This window comes from Alnus glutinosa, chromosome 7 (genome assembly GCF_958979055.1).
Source record: "Alnus glutinosa chromosome 7, dhAlnGlut1.1, whole genome shotgun sequence".
Classification (NCBI taxonomy): domain Eukaryota; kingdom Viridiplantae; phylum Streptophyta; class Magnoliopsida; order Fagales; family Betulaceae; genus Alnus; species Alnus glutinosa.
In genome coordinates this window covers 24,104,257-24,124,543 of record NC_084892.1, presented here as the reverse complement: position 1 = coordinate 24,124,543, position 20,287 = coordinate 24,104,257, and the positions used below count along the sequence as shown (strand labels likewise).

The window sequence follows — 20,287 nt, the reverse complement described above, 5'->3', positions numbered from 1 at the left end:
TGACTCATTATGTCATACCATGTACGTAATACTCTTGATGTCATATTAAGGAGACGAGTAATTCACATAAAGAATATGTGGTTTACAAGAGATGTTAATATATGGGTGTTAAGTCTCCCGTTACTTATTTACTAAGTAATATCAGACTTTATTCGGAATTCTTTTTTTTTTCTTTATTTTTTTTGGATTACTTTATTAATGATTCTAGTAAAGTTTCAAATTTATTAGTTCTTTTAAGGTGATAGCGCAGATGTGATTAATATTTTTTCCTGAGTCGTTTCACAACGATCAACTCTTTTTTAACATAAAAATCAAGAAAAAAAATAAAAATAGACACCCTATAAAAAATATTATTATCAAACGAATCTCAACACCGTCCCTTTTGAATGACTTTCAAGGCTTTGGTCCTATTTTTAGTCGTTGTTATTCCAAAATAGTAAAAAGTAAAAGTGATATCTAACCTTGTCGGCCTCCATTCTTTTGCCATAACGATGCTTTCATACCAGCTTTAATACGCAACGCAACGCATAACGGCTATTTCATTAAGCAAAAAATAATAATAATAATAATAATAACCTTATTAAGAATGGAATGTAAAAAAATGGTAGCCTTATTAACACTTGACTTTCTTTCATTCTCCATAGAAGTTATTTCTTTTTTATTTATTTATTAATATAATAGTCATTTCGCATACTAAATATAACCTAATTATTTGTTAAAGTATCGATAAATAATTTAATTTATTTTTTCCTGTTTGCTTAAGTTTTTAAGAAAAAAATAATGATTTAACATGGTATTAGAAACAAAGGTGTATTGAGTTTGAACCTTGACTCCGTTATTCATCCAATTTTAATTAAATATTACACGTGTTAAGCCTCACCTATTAAAAATTGAGTTTAAACTTAAAAATGAGAAAAGATGTTAAAATATAATTATATTTACCTATTTCTATTCGCCAAAAAAAAAAAACCATATAAAAAATATTATCATACGAATTGTCAGCACCATCAATTGTGAATGACTTTCAAGGCTTTGGTCCAATAATTTTACTGTTAGTTATTCTAATATACTAAAAAGTAAAAATGCTTTCTAACCTCCATTCTTTTACCATAATGATGCCTTCATACTAGCCTTATAATGTAATATCCAATCGCTAATTAATCCCACAACCCTGAAATCTGATACAATGAAAAACAATTGATACCCAGGGACGTACCACACTAAACCTTCTTAACATCGTTAATTAGTCCCTAATCAATGTTTGTGCACCTGGCATATAATGGCTACGATTAATACGCAACATATAATGACTATTCCATTAAAAAAAAAATTTTTATTAAGAATAGAATGTATAATAAAATAGCATTATTAACATTTTACTTTCTTTCATTCTTTATATAGAAGTTATTCTTTATTATTATTATTAATATAATAATCATTTCGTATGCCAAACATAACTTAATTATTTGTTAAAGTATGAATAAATAATTTAATTTACATTTTCCTATCAGTTTAATCTTTTACACTTATAAAAAATAAAAAAGCGTTAAAATTTGATTAAATTTACATATTCTTTAAAAAAAAAAAAATGTGTTGATTTAACATTATTCTCCAGGACGGAAGCTGGTTCTCTGCCATAAAAGACCATGCCAAGACGTCTTTTCTCTCCTTATAAATCCTTTTCCCAGCTCTTCGTTTGATGATTGCAACACAAAAAAAATACAAAAAAAACCCCATTAAACGGTTCCCTTTGTTGCCAATAAATGCAGAGAGTAACAACAAACACAAAGAACCCAACCCTTTTACTGTGGCGCGTGCGGCTAGGCTCGGCTTTAAGGACCTTTCTCGCCTGCTCCATAGTGGGCTGCACCACCCTCTACGGTCCGGCTACTCTCCGACGGTTACTACGATATCCAGCTTTCTCTTACTTAACAACTGTCCTGATCGTGTCGGACGCGACACTTGGGGAAACCCTAAGAGGTTTCTGGCGTGCTCTCTACGCTATAGCTGAGGTTATGATCCTCTCGGCGCTGAGCTTGTGGCTGGTCGGGCCTGCCCGGTTTGCGAACAGTAACAGCCTATCCGCGGCGGCTGCGGCTGTCAGTGCTTTTGTGGTGGCATTGCCGGAGTCGACAAGCTTGATGTCTAAAAGAATAGCGTTTGGGCAGATTGTGATCGTGTACGTGGGGTTAGTAAACCATGGTGCACAAACTGGAGTGATTGAGCACCTCATTCATGTGGCAGCAAGTACGGCCCTCGGAGCCTTGGCTTCTGTGCTAGCTATGTTATTTCCATACCCTCGGCTAGCCTACAGTGAGGTAACTAATTAATTAGTATTATGCCTTTTATTTTCTCTTGAGTATTGCTAATTAAGGATCCGTTTGTTGCACAATTCAAATGTACAATTCTTAAATAACTCTTGAGTTGTATAAGAGTTGTGCAAAAATGATTTTCCTGCTAATTAATTAAGCTACAATATAAGTTGGTTGGACAATTTTCGATACGGTAGTGAACTACACATTCTTTAATGTTCTTAATGCTCCTACGATCACTGCAAAACAACTAAAATTAAGAGGCATTTCTGAAGGTTTTACTCCGATGTCAAAATTAGCTTCTAAGAGAAAAGTATGTTTAATATATAAAATAATCGTTCTTTCTTTTATACTTGGAGTATGGGCCTATTTATAGACTGAATGATGAGAACTCTTACTGTGTTAGGGTTTTGCGTTCTTTAGCCTAGGAGCACCGTCAAAGTCTAGACTAGACTCAAAATCCTCTACCTTTCAAATCGAGATTTTTTCCTTAACAATCTCAAAACTAGATTTCTGGCAACAAATACAAGATTAGTTTTAATCCCGGATTTCTAGGAACTGGGTACGATCCCAAGATATTTGGATTGTTACTCCTACCTTAATTTAACTTGAAGTAGGATTCTAATCCGAATTTCCTAAGATGAGGTTGATACATGAGTCCTCGGGACATACTTTTCCGAAGCCTTGACTGACTAAGTTGACTCTCGGTCTCAGAATGTCTGCATATCCGGGACTCAATCAAGATATACCTCCTATCGCGTATTATCGGGAATAGCTTTTACATAGATGACTACTTGGTGTTTCTCTCTCGGGATAGGACTACCCAGGATTCCTACTGCCTCAATTTTACGGCTGCCAATTCTCCTTAGGCCGATACAGACCTAAAGGTCCATAATTCTTTAGATAGGCCGATCTTAGTGGAATTATTTCCAACATAAGTAATTCAAAAACACCAACTATGTCTGACTGGTTGAATAGTAGGGATCAATGTACAAGTAGTTGTGATTAGTGGTCATAGCCAGTTAGCAGTTATTGGCCATAACTGCTTACTGCAACCACTTAATACGGTTATTAAATTTTAAGAATCGCAACCGCTCCGCTTAGGCGATTAACAGTTTATAACCGGCCGTTGATAACCGTTTTTTATATGTGAACTTTTGGGCCGGTTTTTGGGCTTATTTAAAATAAATAAATAAAAAAAAAAATTTATCAAATTAGTAATCGAAAGAGTCATTGTCGGATTCAAATACCCATTTGGCCAATGATATTTCCATCAAACCCCCTTAATTCTTTACCTTAAAGATGAATTGTAGGACCTTGGAAAAAATTGAATTAGGAACCGAAATCTTTGATTTAGAGGCTTAAAGGTAGTAATTTGAACATTTTGCAAATTTTAAGATATTGATTAGAAATTGTAATATCAAGTATAATCTTTGCTTGCTATCAAAGAGAATAAAAATTTTAGAGCGGTTAGAGGTTATTAACCGCTTACTTCTATCCCTAAAACTTCTAATTGCTTCGCTCTAATTGATTAGCAATTATTTATAACTGCTTTAAAAAATAATTACGTAGTTAAGAAACAATTATAATTACTCCATTTGTACTTCCATTTGTACTAGCATATTGAATCGGATGAGAAAAGCCTACTTAATTGTGCTTGTACGGCTGTAGGCTTTTTAGGAAGGGAAAAGGGGCGGTGAGGAATGGGTCAACTGACAGAACAATTAATTAAACAAAAGGAGATAGCACTATGATCTTCATGCTTGTGCCACCTTCGATCAATTAGGCACTCACTTTATGTATACGCATTTCGACTGAGATCTCAAATTTTGATTAAAATCTATTATCTATCAAACTTTATTTTTTATTTTTTATTATAATATTTGTCAGATTTGTACTCCATAGAAGAAACAATTTTCATCTCTATCTTATTTTCAAACATTTTTATTTTCATTTTTTATCTCTCTCATTTTCTCACTCTTTCTCGATTTGTGGGGTAATTTTGAGAATAAAAAGAATAAAGGTAGAATAAAAATTATATTTAAATAGGATAGCGTGAGATTAAGAGAGTTTATTGTGTAATACTTTTGTAAAGTTGTAAATTAAACTAAAAAAAATATGAATCTTTTAACCAAAATTTAATTAAAGGAATAAAGAATTAATTCACTAGCTAGGGATGCTCAAGATAGAAATTCCAACCTTCGTACGTCTGCCACTCCGACCAATGAGGGAGAGAGTTTTCTTGAGTTGTTACATGAGTCTTTTAGGGGATCTGAACATCATGCGATTCTTGAATAATGGTTCAAAGCTAGATAAGCATCCGGCTGCTTGCATCAAGTGGAGGGTAATTAAACGGGAAATCTCAACTAATTCTAAATGGACGGCGTTAATTGAAACCACAAAGCGACGCCGTCCTTTTCTAACGGAACTAACGGAGAGAATTAACAAAGCGCGCGTTATGTGCTCTGCCAGTGGGCCCCACCCTCTCCACCAAAATCCCATCTCTCCCGCCAACTCTACCACGAATTGAACACCTTTTCCAGTACTGCAACCGTTTTAATGATACGTTCACTACGAGAAATTATCCCTACACTCATTTATTACAACAGTCTCACAATAAGCTGACGTGGTTAGTAATATTTTATTATTTTTTTATAAAAACAAAACAAAAAAAATAATAAAATATTACCAGCCACGTCAATTTGTTGTAGAACTGTTGTGAGAAATGAGTGTAGAGATCATTTCTCATCTACAAAAGCTTAGAAAAGAAAGAAAGGTCTAGTGAGCCAATAGGAAATACTTCTAATATTTAAGCCATTAAAAACTCAAAGAAATCTGATATATGAGAGACTTACCTCCTTGTTTATATTGATACCTCCCCTTCCGAGTGGGCGTGTAGTCCTCGTATAGTTTAGCCCAAGTGTCGTCCCCTGGCTTGATGGTATATTACGGATTTTTGGTGGTAGCTCACCGACTCTGATAGGGATGTCCCGATCACCTTCTCTTGTTGCAGGTCATCCATCATTTAATGCCAACTTGTTCCTCCAACAAGAAGATAAGGAAAACATTTAATGCCCAAATTGCTTCTTCCATGAAGGGAATACTTGAAGTGGAGAGGATCCGTTTCCTCCATGAAGGAGATGAGAAGAACATTTAATGCAATTGGGCCTTCCTAAAAGTACACAAACACAGTATCCCCTTCCTTTTTTCAGGTAATAGAACTCGCGTGTCATGTGCCTCACTGTCTCACTGTTGTACTGTTCGTTTGGTGCAGCCATTGAGATGGGTTGAGCCCGTGTAGGCTTGGACTAATCATCCTTCAGGACGAGCTTTCTAAAGAGGCCCAAGGACATAACTTGGGTCCATCATTTGTAATAAGCTATCCTCTACAATTTCATACAGTAAGTCCCATCCACATTCACTTAAAAAAAGCCCCAATAGATGGAGTGTCATACAAAACTCTCCAACTTTGAAAAACTTTATGCTACTCAATAGCATCTCACTCGTAACTTCCTAATTAGACATTATCTTTACAGGTATACCCCAATTACAACAAAAAGGCCAAGTTCTCATTATTCTTCTTGAATATCTCTTTCACCAAGACCTTGTTCTTACTTCCCATACAATGTTTTGAAGTATTTTTTTTTCCTCTGTTCTTGGCTGGTTCCAATGCTTTATGTCGTTCCTCTGCCTCCATATACTGTAGACTGCTACACTACAAACCAAATCACACACATTTGCTCTTAAGCTCTTCTTTTTCCACTCTCGTAACCCATTCTGTAGGTGGATCATTCCTTCCATACTGCACAACTAACAACTTGCTCATATCCCCATTTCAGTATCCTTTCTCCCATAGTTAAGCTGTTCTTCATAGCCGGCCACAAAACAAATGCTTGCTTAGGAATTGCAAGTGAAAACCAAATTAATTCCCACCAATTAACTTCTGGTTGCTTGGAATGAATTGCAGCCGTTCGTTTTTTTGTCGAAATCAACCCATTAGGCTTATCCCTTTCTCCAATTTTCCCCATTGGCAGATTGTTTTGGATGCTGACCAAGTCTTATGATCTAGATGGTTCCCAATCCCAATCTTTTCCTTTTAATACGCTCGATAACTTGGCATCTACCTTACTTCGAGCATCATACACTACCATATGCCCATATTATTCATATAGAATACCATCAGGGTGCCACCAATCCAGCCATAAATGAATGGTCTTGCCATCTCCCATCGCAAATTTAATAAACTTAATTCCTTGTAATATCTTGCAGTTTTAACTAAAATCTTCCTCCAGATCCTTGTTTAGTTCTGAGAAATTTTTACTTGCCAAAAGCATCTCCCCTTAGTAAATTCTCTTTCACCCAAGCCACTCAAAGAGATCCAGCTCTAGTGCACAGACTCCAAATGTGCCTCATGATAGCTGCCTCATTCCAATCTTCAACTCTTTTAAGCCCCAACCATCCTTCCTTTTTAGGTACACAAATCATTTCCCAAACCACTTTTGCTTTTGTTAAGTAATCTTCCCTTCCATATAAGAACCGATTGAACTTCTGTTTTATTAATCTAATCATTTTCTTTAATGAATATACTAGACCAATAAACTTGTATGCTATGAAGAACAAATGAGATCAGAAGCTGCAATCTACCGGCAAATTAAAGATTTCTTTGAAATCCAAAAATCTATCATTCCTATGATTCTATCCAAGGGCAGTGAACAATTTGCAGCAGACTACTTCTTCAAAATCAAAGGAACTCCTAGATTTAACTAGTGGCTTCCTTTCTTTCATTTTTAGACAATTAGTTAACTGCTTTTTCATCAACTGAGACACTCCTGAGCAGTAAAAGTTACTCCTGAGCAAACTCATAAAGCACTTTTTTAATGATTTGTACCAAAAAAAAAAAAAAAATTTACCGCACAGAATAACAACTAGAGTGTACAATCAGTTGTAGTTGCAATTATTTGGTCATAACCGTAACCACAACTAGAATATCCAATTATTCCCATTTCAATAACCGCAATCGCAACCGGTTAATCTCTTTGCCTTAATCCCATTCCCCCTTCAAAATATCCATTAAGAGTAGGCTTGGAAATTCGGGTAAACGAGTTAAATTCGGGTCAACCCGACTGACCCGATTTCATAAACAGGTATACACGAACCCGACCCAAATTAATAATCAGGTCTAAACCTGTAACCCGAACGCGACCCGCTTATTACTCGGGTTACCCGACACGAACCGTTTAGTTGCCCACCCCGACTCCCACAGGCCACGAGGTAGAGCAGCAGCAGGGCCGAAGAGCTCAGGCCTCCGGCTCCGATGACCAAAACCAAAACCAAAGTTTGCAAATCATGGTGCCCCTCTTTTCCGTGCTTTTTCTACTCTCTCGTCCTTTGCTGTTTGCCCCCTTCAGAACCCACCTCTACCTCTGCCACCGCGAACCACGCGTCCACCACCGCCGCATCGCCGCGAAACTTGGTGGCCTGAGACAGAGCCTCCTGACTCTACTTATACCCCACTCTTCGTCTCATTCTTGTGCTCACTCCCTACTCTCTTAAGACTTCCTCTGTGACCAACTCTTCACAATCATAGATTCTCAAGCGCCAACCAAAACTCTTGCAGATCAACCTCTTTCAATACACAAAACAGGTAAAAGCTTTAACCTTTTTCACCATCGGGTGAAAGCTCTCAGCTTTCAAAATTTTCATGCTTCTTTCGATTGTAATGCTTTTTTTGTTCTTTAACCAAAACTCTTGCAAATCAACCTCTTTTTGTACGAAAAACAAGTAAAAGCTCCGACGACCAGAACCAAAACCAAAGTCCGCACCAAGATCAGTCCCAACACCGAAAGGCTCAAGATCGGGAAAACCGAAAAAGCCCCAAAGAGAAGAATCTGACAATCTGGCTGGAGAAGGGAGAAAATCAAAGAAGGTCATCAACTCTTTACCTGTCTTACGAAGAAGGAGGCGTGCTTACTGCTTGTTGCATGTGAAGACGGTGAAGTGAAAAGAAGATGCGGCTAGGGTTTTGGACGATTGGTTGGACCCATGGGCGCGGCTTGGATGGTCACGGTAGGACCTAAAGTGACTTATATATATATATATATATATATTAATCGTGTTATAATCGTGTCTAGCCGGTTAACCCGCCAGACATGATTAGAAACGAGTCATAATCGGGTCAACCCGATTATAACCCGAAATTGATAATGTCAAACTCAAATTCTGTATTTTCGTGTCGTGTTCATGTCTGGTTCACCGGTCATGTCAAAAATTGCCAACTCTAATCAAGAATACTATTCAAAGACAAAAAAAATCTTGGTGTAATGATGCAATCTCGAACTCACCTTATTTAGGAGCCCCAAAACTTGTTAAGCGTTGAAGAATAAACTCCTAGTCCACTGAATCATATGCCTTCGTTGAATCAACTTTGATAGTACATCTAGCTTGACCTTCCCTTTTATGATAAGCTTTCACTACTTCTTGAGCCAGCAATACATTCTCATATACTTTTATTTGGTATAATTGCAGTTTGATTAGGACTTATAATCTCATCCAAACAAGGAAGATGCCGATTTGCTAAGATCTTGATAATAAACTTATGCACCACATTGCAACAAGATATAGGTCTAAAAGCATGTTTGGAACTGCATTGGGAGATATAGTTTTTGTCTATAGAAAAAGTCTAAAAGAGCTTTCGAGAAAAAACATCATTTTTAAGATTCCCCCAAACTGTAATTTTAAGCTTAAAAAGTAAAAAATTAAAAATTAAAAAAAAATTCCAGACGAACCCATTTTTGTTTGGCACAACTTTTTATGTACTAAAAACACTTTTTAATCTCCTTAGCGCAATCTCAAACATGCTCTAAACTCACCCATCGAAAAGGGATGTAGCTTTTTAGGTACAAGAGTAATTATTGTTGCATTTACCTATTTGAGAAGTCTACCTGATCTAAAAAATGATTTAATTACTGTAATGACATCCTCCCCAACAATTGGCCAAGCTTTTTGGAAAAAACCTGCAGAGAATCCATCTGGCCTTGGTGCATTGCTACTTTTCATTCCAAAGATAGGTCAATGTATTCATGTAGACACTCTTTTTCTTTGTTCATACATTCAGTATTTCCAAGAGTAGAGAGAACCTTACCTCTCTATGTGCTTGTTCAAACCAAGCTCTAGCTTGAACCACTTTCTGATTAATCCCTCCATACAGCTCTACAGTCTTAGGAAATTCTGAGTCTACATTCACTTCAACTAGAATTCTCGCATACCCCCAGTTTCATATTTTCTTCAGTCAAAAAAGTCTGCATATAATGGTTTTCCTATCCCACTTGCCACAAGACTCAAACAAGTCGGGTTCCAAAATTCCACCGGCAAATGAATCAATTTTATGCAAATCGGTATTGAAGATAAATTAAGGTTCAATAATTGCATCAGAATTACTGGCTTTTTAGCAATATGCCAAATATTTGCCTCTAACACTGCATCTCTAGTTTTCTCATCATTGAATCTGAATATGTACATTCCATTTTCCATTGAAGAAACTTCAACCCTTCCATACCGACTCCAAATACTTTCCACAGCTTTCTTTACCAGGAAAAAAAAGGAGAGGCTTATCCAGAAACTGTCCAACCAAACTCGGTATCCATCTCGCAATACCCCCTTCCACTGCTTCTACAGGAGGTTTAACTACTATTTTCCCATTGATCTTTCACTGGCTCAAAATATTGCAATTTCCCTTGCGTTTTCTCATCTTAAACAGTCCTCTCTAATCTTGATTAGTACTAGTATTATCTCCCTTCCCTTCTTGTATTCTCTAGTGACTAGTATTCTCCCCAGTTCCTCTCTCTCCTCCTTTTATCGATTTCCTGTATACTTCAGAAATTTTCACCATCTCTTCTTCTTTTTCCACATTTTCTTTACCCACTGCTTTATCATTTTCCCAAACTTCTTTAACATTCTGAACCCCCCATCCTTCTCTTTAATTCCCAAAGTACTTCCAGCTTCACATTCATCTATAAATTACATACTCTACGTATTTCATTCATCAAAGCTTCTCTACCACTATATCCCCTGCCTTCCACTCTCATCACCACTCTCCAATTCTTCTTCAAATTCACCATCTACTTATTCCATATCCTCCTCATCATCATTACCAGCAAAATCTTCCAACACAGATTCAGATATTACCTCATCATCTATCTTCAAGCTTTTACCCCTTCCTCGCCCCTTACCTGTTCTTCTAGACATCCTAGACAGTAGACAGCCAAATAACTGTACAAATAAAGTATCGGATATGACTTGGCTCACTACAAAAATGTATGCACTTTGACACGTGTACAGTGCTGTACACGTGTCAAACATTTAGACACGTGCACTTTGACACGCGTAAGACGCGTGTCAAATGTGCACGACATTAAGTGTACAAGTTGACACGTGTATTGAGATACACGTGTCAAATTTGACACGTGTATCTTAATACACGTGTCAAAGTGTTTTGACACGTGTATTAAGATACACGTGTCAAACCGTTTGACACGAGTATTTTAAATACTCGTGTCAAAACACTTTGACACGTGTATTAAGATACACGTGTCAAATTTGACACGTGTATCTCAATACACGTGTCAACTTGTTTTGACACGTGTATTTAGATACACGTGTCAAATTGGTTATATTTTTTTAAAAAAAATCCAAATCGAATTTTTCATTTAAATAAAATTTTAATTTAATTATTTAATTGTATTTTTAAATTAAATTAAAAATACGATTAATTAATTAAATTAAAATTTTAATTAAATAAAAAACCCAATTTGGATTTTTTTTCTTCAATTTAGTTTTGGTATTGGTTATTTAAAATTATTTGGTATAATAATTTTAATAGTTATTTCAAATTTTATTATTTTCGACCACAAATAACAAAATATTGATTTTACAGAAAAACTACACAAAATAATATTACACAAATCATAAGTTAATAACGTATTCGTTAACTAAGCAAATATTTACACATAAAAATTAATTACACAAAATATCTACAAATCTGAAGGGCGTCCCTGCGAATGAGGAGTAAATTTTTCCATCGACGGCCGTACAGTTACGAACGGCAAATGTCACAAACGCCCTACACCCGTCGTTATACGTTGTCGTACCCCTAGGTGCTGACATCCAAGACTTGTCCATATTCCTCTGTATAGGGTTAAGAGGACAAGACAAATCATACGTCAAACAAATAAACGTGTAAAAAAGTTGAGCATGTCACGCAACATGGGGTGTACGAATTTATTTCCCTTTTAAAGGGTTTATGGTTAGAGTTTAGGGTTTTAGTTTTTTTGTTAGAGTTTAGGGTTTAGGGTTTATGGTTTTTTAGGGTTTAGGGTTAGGGTTTGTAAGGGTTTAGGGTTTAGGGTTTAGGGTTAGGGTTTGTTAGGGTTTAGGAGGGTTTAGGTTTTTTTTTTTTTTTTAGGGTTTAGGGTTAGGGTTAGGGTATAAATTTAGAAAGTGTAAGATTTTTTTTTTTTAAAGGGTTTAGGGTTAGGGTTTGTTAGGGTTTATGGTTAGGCTTTTTTTTTTTTTAAAAAAAAAAAAGTGTAGGATTTTGTTTTTTTTCTTTTCTTTTCTTAAGGGTTTAGGGTTAGGGTTTGTAAGGGATTAGGGTTTAGGGTTAGGGTTTGTTAGGGTTTAGGAGGGTTTAGGTTTTTTTTTTTTTTTTAGGGTTTAGGGTTAGGGTTTGTTAGGGTTAGGGTTTAGGGTTAGGGTTAGGGTATAAATTTAGAAAGTGTAGGATTTTTTTTTTTTTAAAGGGTTTAGGGTTAGGGTTTGTTAGGGTTTAGGGTTAGGGTTTGTTAGGGTTAGGGTTTAGGGTTAGGGTTAGGTTATAAATTTAGAAAGTGTAGGAATTTTTTTTTTTTTAAAGGGTTTAGGGTTAGGGTTTGTTAGGGTTTAGGGTTAGGGTTTGTTAGGGTTAGGGTATAAATTTAGAAAGTGTAGGATTTTTTATTATTATTTAAAGGGTTTAGGGTTAGGGTTTGTTAGGGTTTATGGTTAGGCTTTTTTTAAAAAAAAAAAAAAAAGTGTAGGATTTTGTTTTTTTTTTTTTCTTTTCTTAAGGGTTTAGGGTTAGGGTTTGTAAGGGATTAGGGTTTAGGGTTAGGGTTTGTTAGGGTTTAGGAGGGTTTAGGTTATTTTTTTTTTTTTAGGGTTTAGGGTTAGGGTTTAGGGTTAGGGTTAGGGTATAAATTTAGAAAGTGTAGGAATTTTTTTTTTTTAAAGGGTTTAGGGTTAGGGTTTGTTAGGGTTTAGGGTTAGGGTTTGTTAGGGTTAGGGTTTAGGGTTAGGGTTAGGTTATAAATTTAGAAAGTGTAGGATTTTTTTTTTTTAAAAGGGTTTAGGGTTAGGGTTTGTTAGGGTTTAGGGTTAGGGTTTGTTAGGGTTAGGGTATAAATTTAGAAAGTGTAGGATTTTTTTTTATTATTTAAAGGGTTTAGGGTTAGGGTATAAATTTAGAAAGTGTAGGATTTTTTTTTTTTTTAAAGGGTTTAGGGTTAGGGTTTGTTAGGGTTTAGGGTTAGGGTTTGTTAGGGTTAGGGTTTAGGGTTAGGGTTAGGGTATAAATTTAGAAAGTGTAGGATTTTTTTTTTTAAAAGGGTTTAGGGTTAGGGTTTGTTAGGGTTTAGGGTTAGGGTTTGTTAGGGTTAGGGTTTAGGGTTAGGGTTAGGGTATAAATTTAGAAAGTGTAGGATTTTTTTTTATTTTTTAAAGGGTTTAGGGTTAGGGTATAAATTTAGAAAGTGTAGGATTTTTTTTTTTTTTTTAAAGGGTTTAGGGTTAGGGTTTGTTAGGGTTTAGGGTTAGGGTTTGTTAGGGTTAGGGTTTAGGGTTAGGGTTAGGGTATAAATTTAGAAAGTGTAGGATTTTTTTTTTTTAAAGGGTTTAGGGTTAGGGTTTAGGGTTAGGGTTTGTTAGGGTTAGGGTTAGGGTATAAATTTAGAAAGTGTAGGAATTTTTTTTTTTTTTAAAGGGTTTAGGGTTAGGGTTTGTTAGGGTTAGGGTATAAATTTAGAAAGTGTAGGATTTTTTTTTATTTTTTAAAGGGTTTAGGGTTAGGGTATAAATTTAGAAAGTGTAGGATTTTTTTTTTTTAAAGGGTTTAGGGTTAGGGTTTGTTAGGGTTTAGGGTATAAATTTAGAAAGTGTAGGATTTTTTTTTTTGTTAGGGTTTAGGATATAGGGTTCGTTATGGTTTAAGGTTAGGGTTTGGTTATAGAAAATGTAGGAATTTTTTTTTTTTTTAAAGGATCTAGGATTAGGGTTTAGGGTTTAGGGTTTTAGTTTCTTAGGGTTTAGGGTTTAAGGTTAGGATTTTTGTTTTTAGTGTTAGGAATTTTTTTTTTAGAAAGTGTAGGAAATTTTCTTTTTAAGGGTTTAAGGTTAGGATTTTTGTTTTTAGTGTTAGGGTTTCTTTTTTTAGAAAGTGTAGGATAATTTTTTTTTTTAGGGTTTAGGGTTTAGGGTTTAAGGATAGGACTTTTGTTTTTAGTGTTAGGGTTTCTTTTTTTAGAAAGTGTAGGATATTTTTTTTTAGGCTTTAGGGTTTAGGGTTTGTTAGGGTTTAGGGTTAGGGTTTTTAAGTGTAGGAATTTTTTTTTTAGGGTTTACGATTTAGGGTTTAGAGTTTAGGGTAAGGGTTTTTTTTAAGAACGTGTAGGATTCAAAGTTTATTTAAGGGTTTATTATTGTGTTGGTTTTATGGTTATGATTTGAAGATATAAAGTTTAGGGTTGGAGTTTAAGTATTTCTTAAAAAGTAGACGGTCAATTTTAATTTTTTTTCTTTTTTTATTCAAACCCATTTTATTTGTTGTTCCCATTTATTATTTTCAAAAGTGTCATCGTTGGTTTATAACGTTAAACTAATATCGGACATTGTTTGATTTTGTTTGACTAACAAAAAAACATTGTAATCCATAATAACACATTCAAAATATATATATATATATATATATATATATATATATATATATATATATATATATATATATATATAACCTCTCAAATAAAAAATTAGGACAGGAAAAATTAAAAACATAAAAAACACAACATGGCAAAAAAGAACATGGCTTTCAAAAAAATAAAAATACATATAACACTAAATGACACAAAAATACAAACGCCTACACAATTTCTAAATATCAAATGTGTACTAACACAAAAATACATGCAGCATTGTTAAAAAAAAAAACACAAACTATAGCAAAAATGAAATACCTACTCCAAGAAAACCCCCAAAAAAAAAAAAAAAAAATAGTAATTTAAGCTTACACTGATTCAGCAAAATTGAAAAAATAAAATATAACACAGTCCAAAAATTATTACAATTATCAATCAAGAACAAATGTCCAAATTATTACAATAAAAATTATTACAATATATATTCAATCAGTATTTCATTTACATGTTGAAAAAAAAAATGAAATACAAATTTAAGGGGAAATTACTCACTGTCGACGGTAGGTTGTGGATTTAGGGCTCCTTCTTTATATATATACCTGCATATTCGGATATACATTATGGAGAAAGGAAAAAAAAGTTAGCAAATGTATATATATATAACACTAAATTTATCTGCAATATATATTAAGAGCACCGGCGACTGAACAGAGAGAGAGAGAGAGAGAGCCACTGACCGGACCGGAGGAAAGGGAACCGACGGCCTAGCCAACCCCTGCCGGAGGGACGTCCCAGTAGAGAGAGAAAGAGAGAGAAAGAGAGAGAGAGAGAGAGAGAGAGAGAGAGAGAGAGAGAGAGAGAGCGAGAGAGCTAGAGGGAATCGGTGAGAGAGAGACAGTCGGTGAGAGGGAGACGTGACGACGCCGGAGCTCACCACACCGGCCGGCTAAGCTCGCCGGAGAGACAGAGAGAGAGAGAGAAGAAATGAGAGAGAGAGAGAGAGAGAGAGAGAGCGAGAGAGAAGAAATGGGTAGCTTCCTCTGGAAGCTACCCATTTCTTATATATAAATATAAGTATATAATTTATATAATATAATATATATTTATATTATTAATTAGTTTTACGTATATAATATATAATGTTTGGCCAGGTGGCGCGCGGGAGAATTCCCGCGCGGCATCCGGCCAAACAGTTGGAGACGTGTTTATAAATACACGTCTCCACATGCTATATATATTTAATATTTAATATATATATATATATATATATATATATATATATATATATATATATATATATATATATATATATATATATATATTATATCTATTTTATATAAACCCATGCAACCCTAAGTTCATGCAATGCATGTACTGCATGTACATGCACTGCATGAACTCATGTTAATTATTATTATTATTTTTTTTTGGGTCTACATATATGCTTCACAAAGTTGGTTTAATTATGCATATAGTACAATATGTCAATTTAGGGTTAGGGTTTACGTACTTATAAGTACACCATATATATATATATATATATATATAACTCATCATATAAACCCTAATCATAAGTGTATGTATTTTGTATAGCAAACAACCATAACCCTAACTGTATGTACTATATATAGCAAAAAACCCTAACCCTAAAATACACGTCCCCCATAGTAGAAATTGTATTTAATTTAAAAAGTAATAAATATATCTATATATATAATAAAAAATAATTATATAGAAATAAATATATTATTTAAAAAATAATAATTTAATGGTCCAAAAAATTAAACTATAACTCTAAGTGTATATACTATATATAGCTATAAACTATAACCTTAAGGGTACGTACTATACTAAAACCTAAAACCATAAAAAATAAAAACTAAAACCTAACCATAAAATTAAACTCTAACCCTAAGTGCTAGACTATATATAGCTATAAACTCTAATCATGAGGGTACGTACTATATCTAGTCATAAACCCTAACCCTAATCCTCTATCCAAAAGTATATAATATATATATACATATATATATATATATATATATATATATATATATATATATATAGCTATAAAACTAAACCCTAAGTAAATGTACTATAACTATAACTATAACTATATATATATATCGGAACAATCTAATTTTGAACTGCTCATGATTTAACATATATATATATATACTTAAAAGTGTACAATAATGACACGTGAAAAATATATTGACATTATTATTCATTAAACGTAAAATCAATAAAATTATAACACATAGCCCTAAGTGTATATATTATATATACCTATAAACCCTAAAACCCAAACCCTAAGTGTATATACTATATATATCGATAAACCATAATCCTAAGTATATATACTATATATAGGTATAAACCCTAGCCCTAAGTGTATATACTATATGCTATAAACCCTAACCCTAAGGGTATGTACTATATATAGCCATAAATTTACGAGGGACTAAACTATAAGTATTTAATTCATTATGTAGCGCAGAACTCTAAAAATAATTGCATTTACTATATATAGACATAAATAAAAAGGTTACTGTATATAGTTTCTAAACCGTTTACATGCATGCATATCTATATATATAGTATTAATTATAGGTTTTTTAACTTTGTTATGTTTAATTTTTTTTTTTTTTTGTTTCTAAACGTAGATGGTGTACAAAACTAAACCCTAATTTAAACTATTTAGTTTAATTATATATTTAGCATCAAATTTGTATAATTATGCATATAGTACAATATGTAAATTAGGTTAGGGTTTACGTGCTTAATAGTATACTATATATATATAAATAAGGAACCTAAAAAGTATAAATTCCAACCAACAAATTTACATATAGCATATAGTACAATATGTAAATTAGGTTAGGGTAATCTACACCGTATTTTTGGATTAGATTTGTATGATTAATAATGTAAGGAGTTTTTTTTATTTTTTATTTTTTTAAATAATTAATACAACACAGAATTTTTTTTTGTAATATATATTTGGCGAATTAATAAATTTTTGACACGTGTATTAATACACGTGTCCATTTGGACACGCATATGGAATACACGTGTCCAATTGGACGCGTGTCTATATACACGCGTCCAAAATGGACACGTGTATTCCATATGCGTGTCCAAATGGACACGTGTATGTCATACACGTGTCCATTTTGGACGGCTTCACAAATTGACACTTGTCTAAAATGACACGTGTCAATTTGGACGCGTGTCTACAGTAACGGGTACTGTAGACACGCGTCAAAATGAAGGTGTTTTTGTAGTGGCTTATTGTACATGGTAAATGATGAGGGTTCTATATTTACAGGTGAGGACAACATGCCAATTATACGCTGAAAATGCTTCGAAGAGGTTAAAATACTTAACGGATGCCTTCTTCGCCCCGGACAACTCAGCTGCACTTGACTTGGTCTCCCAAGCGAAGTCCCTTTCTGAAGCAGGAGCTAAGTTTCTTAAAAGTATACAAAAAAATATGGTAAGCTAATATAAGTATATAACAGATTAGCTGAGCTTTCCTAGCTTCTTTTCCGCTTAGGAGCTTTTGCTTGTTCAAATAGCTAAAGTCAATTCCTTCCTAACAGGACGGCATACTGTGGGAGAGACTAAGAGCCAATTGCATGGACCTGGGAGAAAAGTTGCAAAAAATGGAAATACTAATAAGAGGGATGGAAATGGCACTAACTTCTTGCCAGTCCTTCCCTGTTAGCATCGTAGGTGAAGAAGAGCTCAGAAATCTCTTGCAAAGTTTGACAGAACAAGTAGGAAAACTAGAGCAAGCCAAGTGCTCGGTGCCGTTTGGTGCGACAACAGCTACAGAAAGAACCGTAAATTTTTCAGAAAACTTCAATCGGAACATTTTGATAACCCCTGAAGTTCTGCCAGCTTCATTCTTCTTCTATTGCATGGAACTCTTAAATGACTTACTCGTTGCCCAAAATCCTAATTGCGCTGTGGAAATGGACTCTGAGAAGACCAACACTGAAGAATCGAGTCATTCGGAAAAACAAGCCAAGCGCATCTTCCAAAAGACCCGGATCCTTCTGAACTTAAGACCAACCTGCCAGAATTTGGTCTTTGCATTCAAGTGCTCAGTTTCTTTAGGTCTCGCCGTGCTTTTTGGTTTGATATATACCAAAGAAAATGGATACTGGGCGGGACTCACAATTGCCATTGCTTTTGTAACGGGACGACATGCGACATTTGCACTTGCCAACGCTCGAGCACAAGGGACAGCAATGGGATCAGTGTTCGGAATCCTCTGTTGCTTCATTTTTCAAAAATATGTGGCTTTTCGGTTTTTACCTCTTCTTCCTTGGATCATCTTTACCAGTTTCCTGATGCATAGCCGGATGTACGGTCAAGCCGGTGGGTTTTCAGCAGCTATAGGAGCATTGTTGATATTGGGTAGGGAAAATTATGGCCCTCCTAGCGAGTTTGCAATTGCTAGAATCACAGAGGCATCAATTGGGTTAGTTTGTTTCATAATGGTAGAAATACTTGTGCACCACATACGAGCAGCAACTCTGGCCAAAACCAGACTGTCAAGAAGCTTTGGGGCACTTCAAGGGTGCTTCGAAGACATGGTTCTTCGTGACAAACAGAATATGCGCTCTTCAATTTTTCCCGCACTGAGAGAAAAGCACAAGAAGCTAAGAGCCCAAGTCAATGAACTAGAGAAGCTGATCACAGAAGCAGAGTTGGAACCAAATTTCTGGTTCTTGTCTTTCCCGGGTGATTCTTACAAGAAGCTCCAAGGATCCTTATTAAAAATGGTGGATCTTTTACTCTTTGCAAGCTATACAACACAATTTCTCTCGCAAGTATCATCGAGAGCTGGAATTGCTTTGGAGGAGCTCCAGGAACACATTAGTAATGATTTAGAGCTTTTCAACAAAGAAGTTGGCTCTAAATTAAAATGCCTAGAAGAGGTTACTTCAATTAAGTCTCTTGAAGTACTTGAAAAAGAATTGCAGAAGAAAAACACATCACGTGACATTGAGTTGGGAAAATCAACAAATGCAAATGTGTTCAGGGTTGAAGAAGAGATTGAGAACATTGTAAGCTCCTTTCTCCAACATTCAAGGAAAGTGGCTGATAAAATTTATACCAGCGAAGGTCAGGACCAGCTCAAAAACAAAATGGTTCTTCGTCTATGTGGCCTAGGGTTCAGCATCAATACTCTGATGAAAGAAACAATGAAGACAGAGAAAGAAGTAAAAGAACTAGTCAAACGGGAGAATCCTTCAAGCCATATAAATCTGTATGAAATTTCCTGTAAAGTTAAGGCTCTGCATACATAACAGAGCACACATAACATATCTAGCACTAAAACCACCAAGAAACATTCAGAAGTATACTGCCTCATCATAAATCCAGCACCACCACTACCACAACCTAGTAACATTTAGGATTGAGGTTTGCTTATTACAATCACGCAACCACATGTAAGACAAGAAATATAGAAAACCCAAGCTATTGACCAACTGTTAGAAATGTCCTATCAGGGTGCATCTCCAGCATCCATAACAAATAACAGAATTCGAGAGTCCCATGTCAGGTCACACAAGGCATTTGTCTGGATTCAATCAAATCACAAACCATAAAATGCCAAATGCTCCTACATGTGCTCAAAGCCTCCTGTGACTTGGTGAGATTAAGGACTCAACTGCAAAAGCCTAATGCTTGTTGCAAGAACAAGGAAAACCCTGCTTCACTATTTGCAATTGGAAGACAGAAGAAATGGGACCTCAAATCTCCTAAAGCTAAGATTGCCAACACTAGAGAAGAAACAAGATAATTTTATGCGATGGTCATAAAAAAAAATAAAAATAAAAAAAAACTCTAAATTCCTTAATGAGAAGTCATTTTTCATCCCTACAGATATATATCAGGATTTCCTACACACATAACTGCCAGCTCCCCTACACCACCGTGCCACCACCAGCCAACAACCATGAGGTTGGACACAGGACCAGTATATCAAAAATCATAATTAATAGCATCACCAAA

At 34.9% G+C, this 20,287-nt stretch overlaps 1 protein-coding gene across 1 annotated transcript; it reads left to right on the top strand.

Annotated features, from left to right (window-relative positions):
- Positions 1-1,763: 1,763 nt before the first annotated feature.
- LOC133873351 (uncharacterized) lies at positions 1,764-19,600 on the top strand. The gene is made up of 3 exons (XM_062311068.1): positions 1,764-2,318; positions 17,586-17,753; positions 17,860-19,600. The coding sequence occupies exons 1-3, from the start codon at positions 1,764-1,766 to the stop codon at positions 19,576-19,578; spliced, it is 2,442 nt and encodes an 813-aa protein (XP_062167052.1). The 3' UTR covers positions 19,579-19,600.
- The last annotated feature ends 687 nt before the right edge of the window (positions 19,601-20,287 follow it).

Coding starts and splice junctions, on each gene's coding strand:
- LOC133873351 (XM_062311068.1), top strand. CDS start 1,764: ATGCAGAGAGTAACAACAAACACAAAGAACCCAACCCTTTTACTGTGG. Junction 2,319..17,585: donor CTCGGCTAGCCTACAGTGAG/GTAACTAATTAA, acceptor CTATATTTACAG/GTGAGGACAACATGCCAATT. Junction 17,754..17,859: donor AAAGTATACAAAAAAATATG/GTAAGCTAATAT, acceptor CCTTCCTAACAG/GACGGCATACTGTGGGAGAG.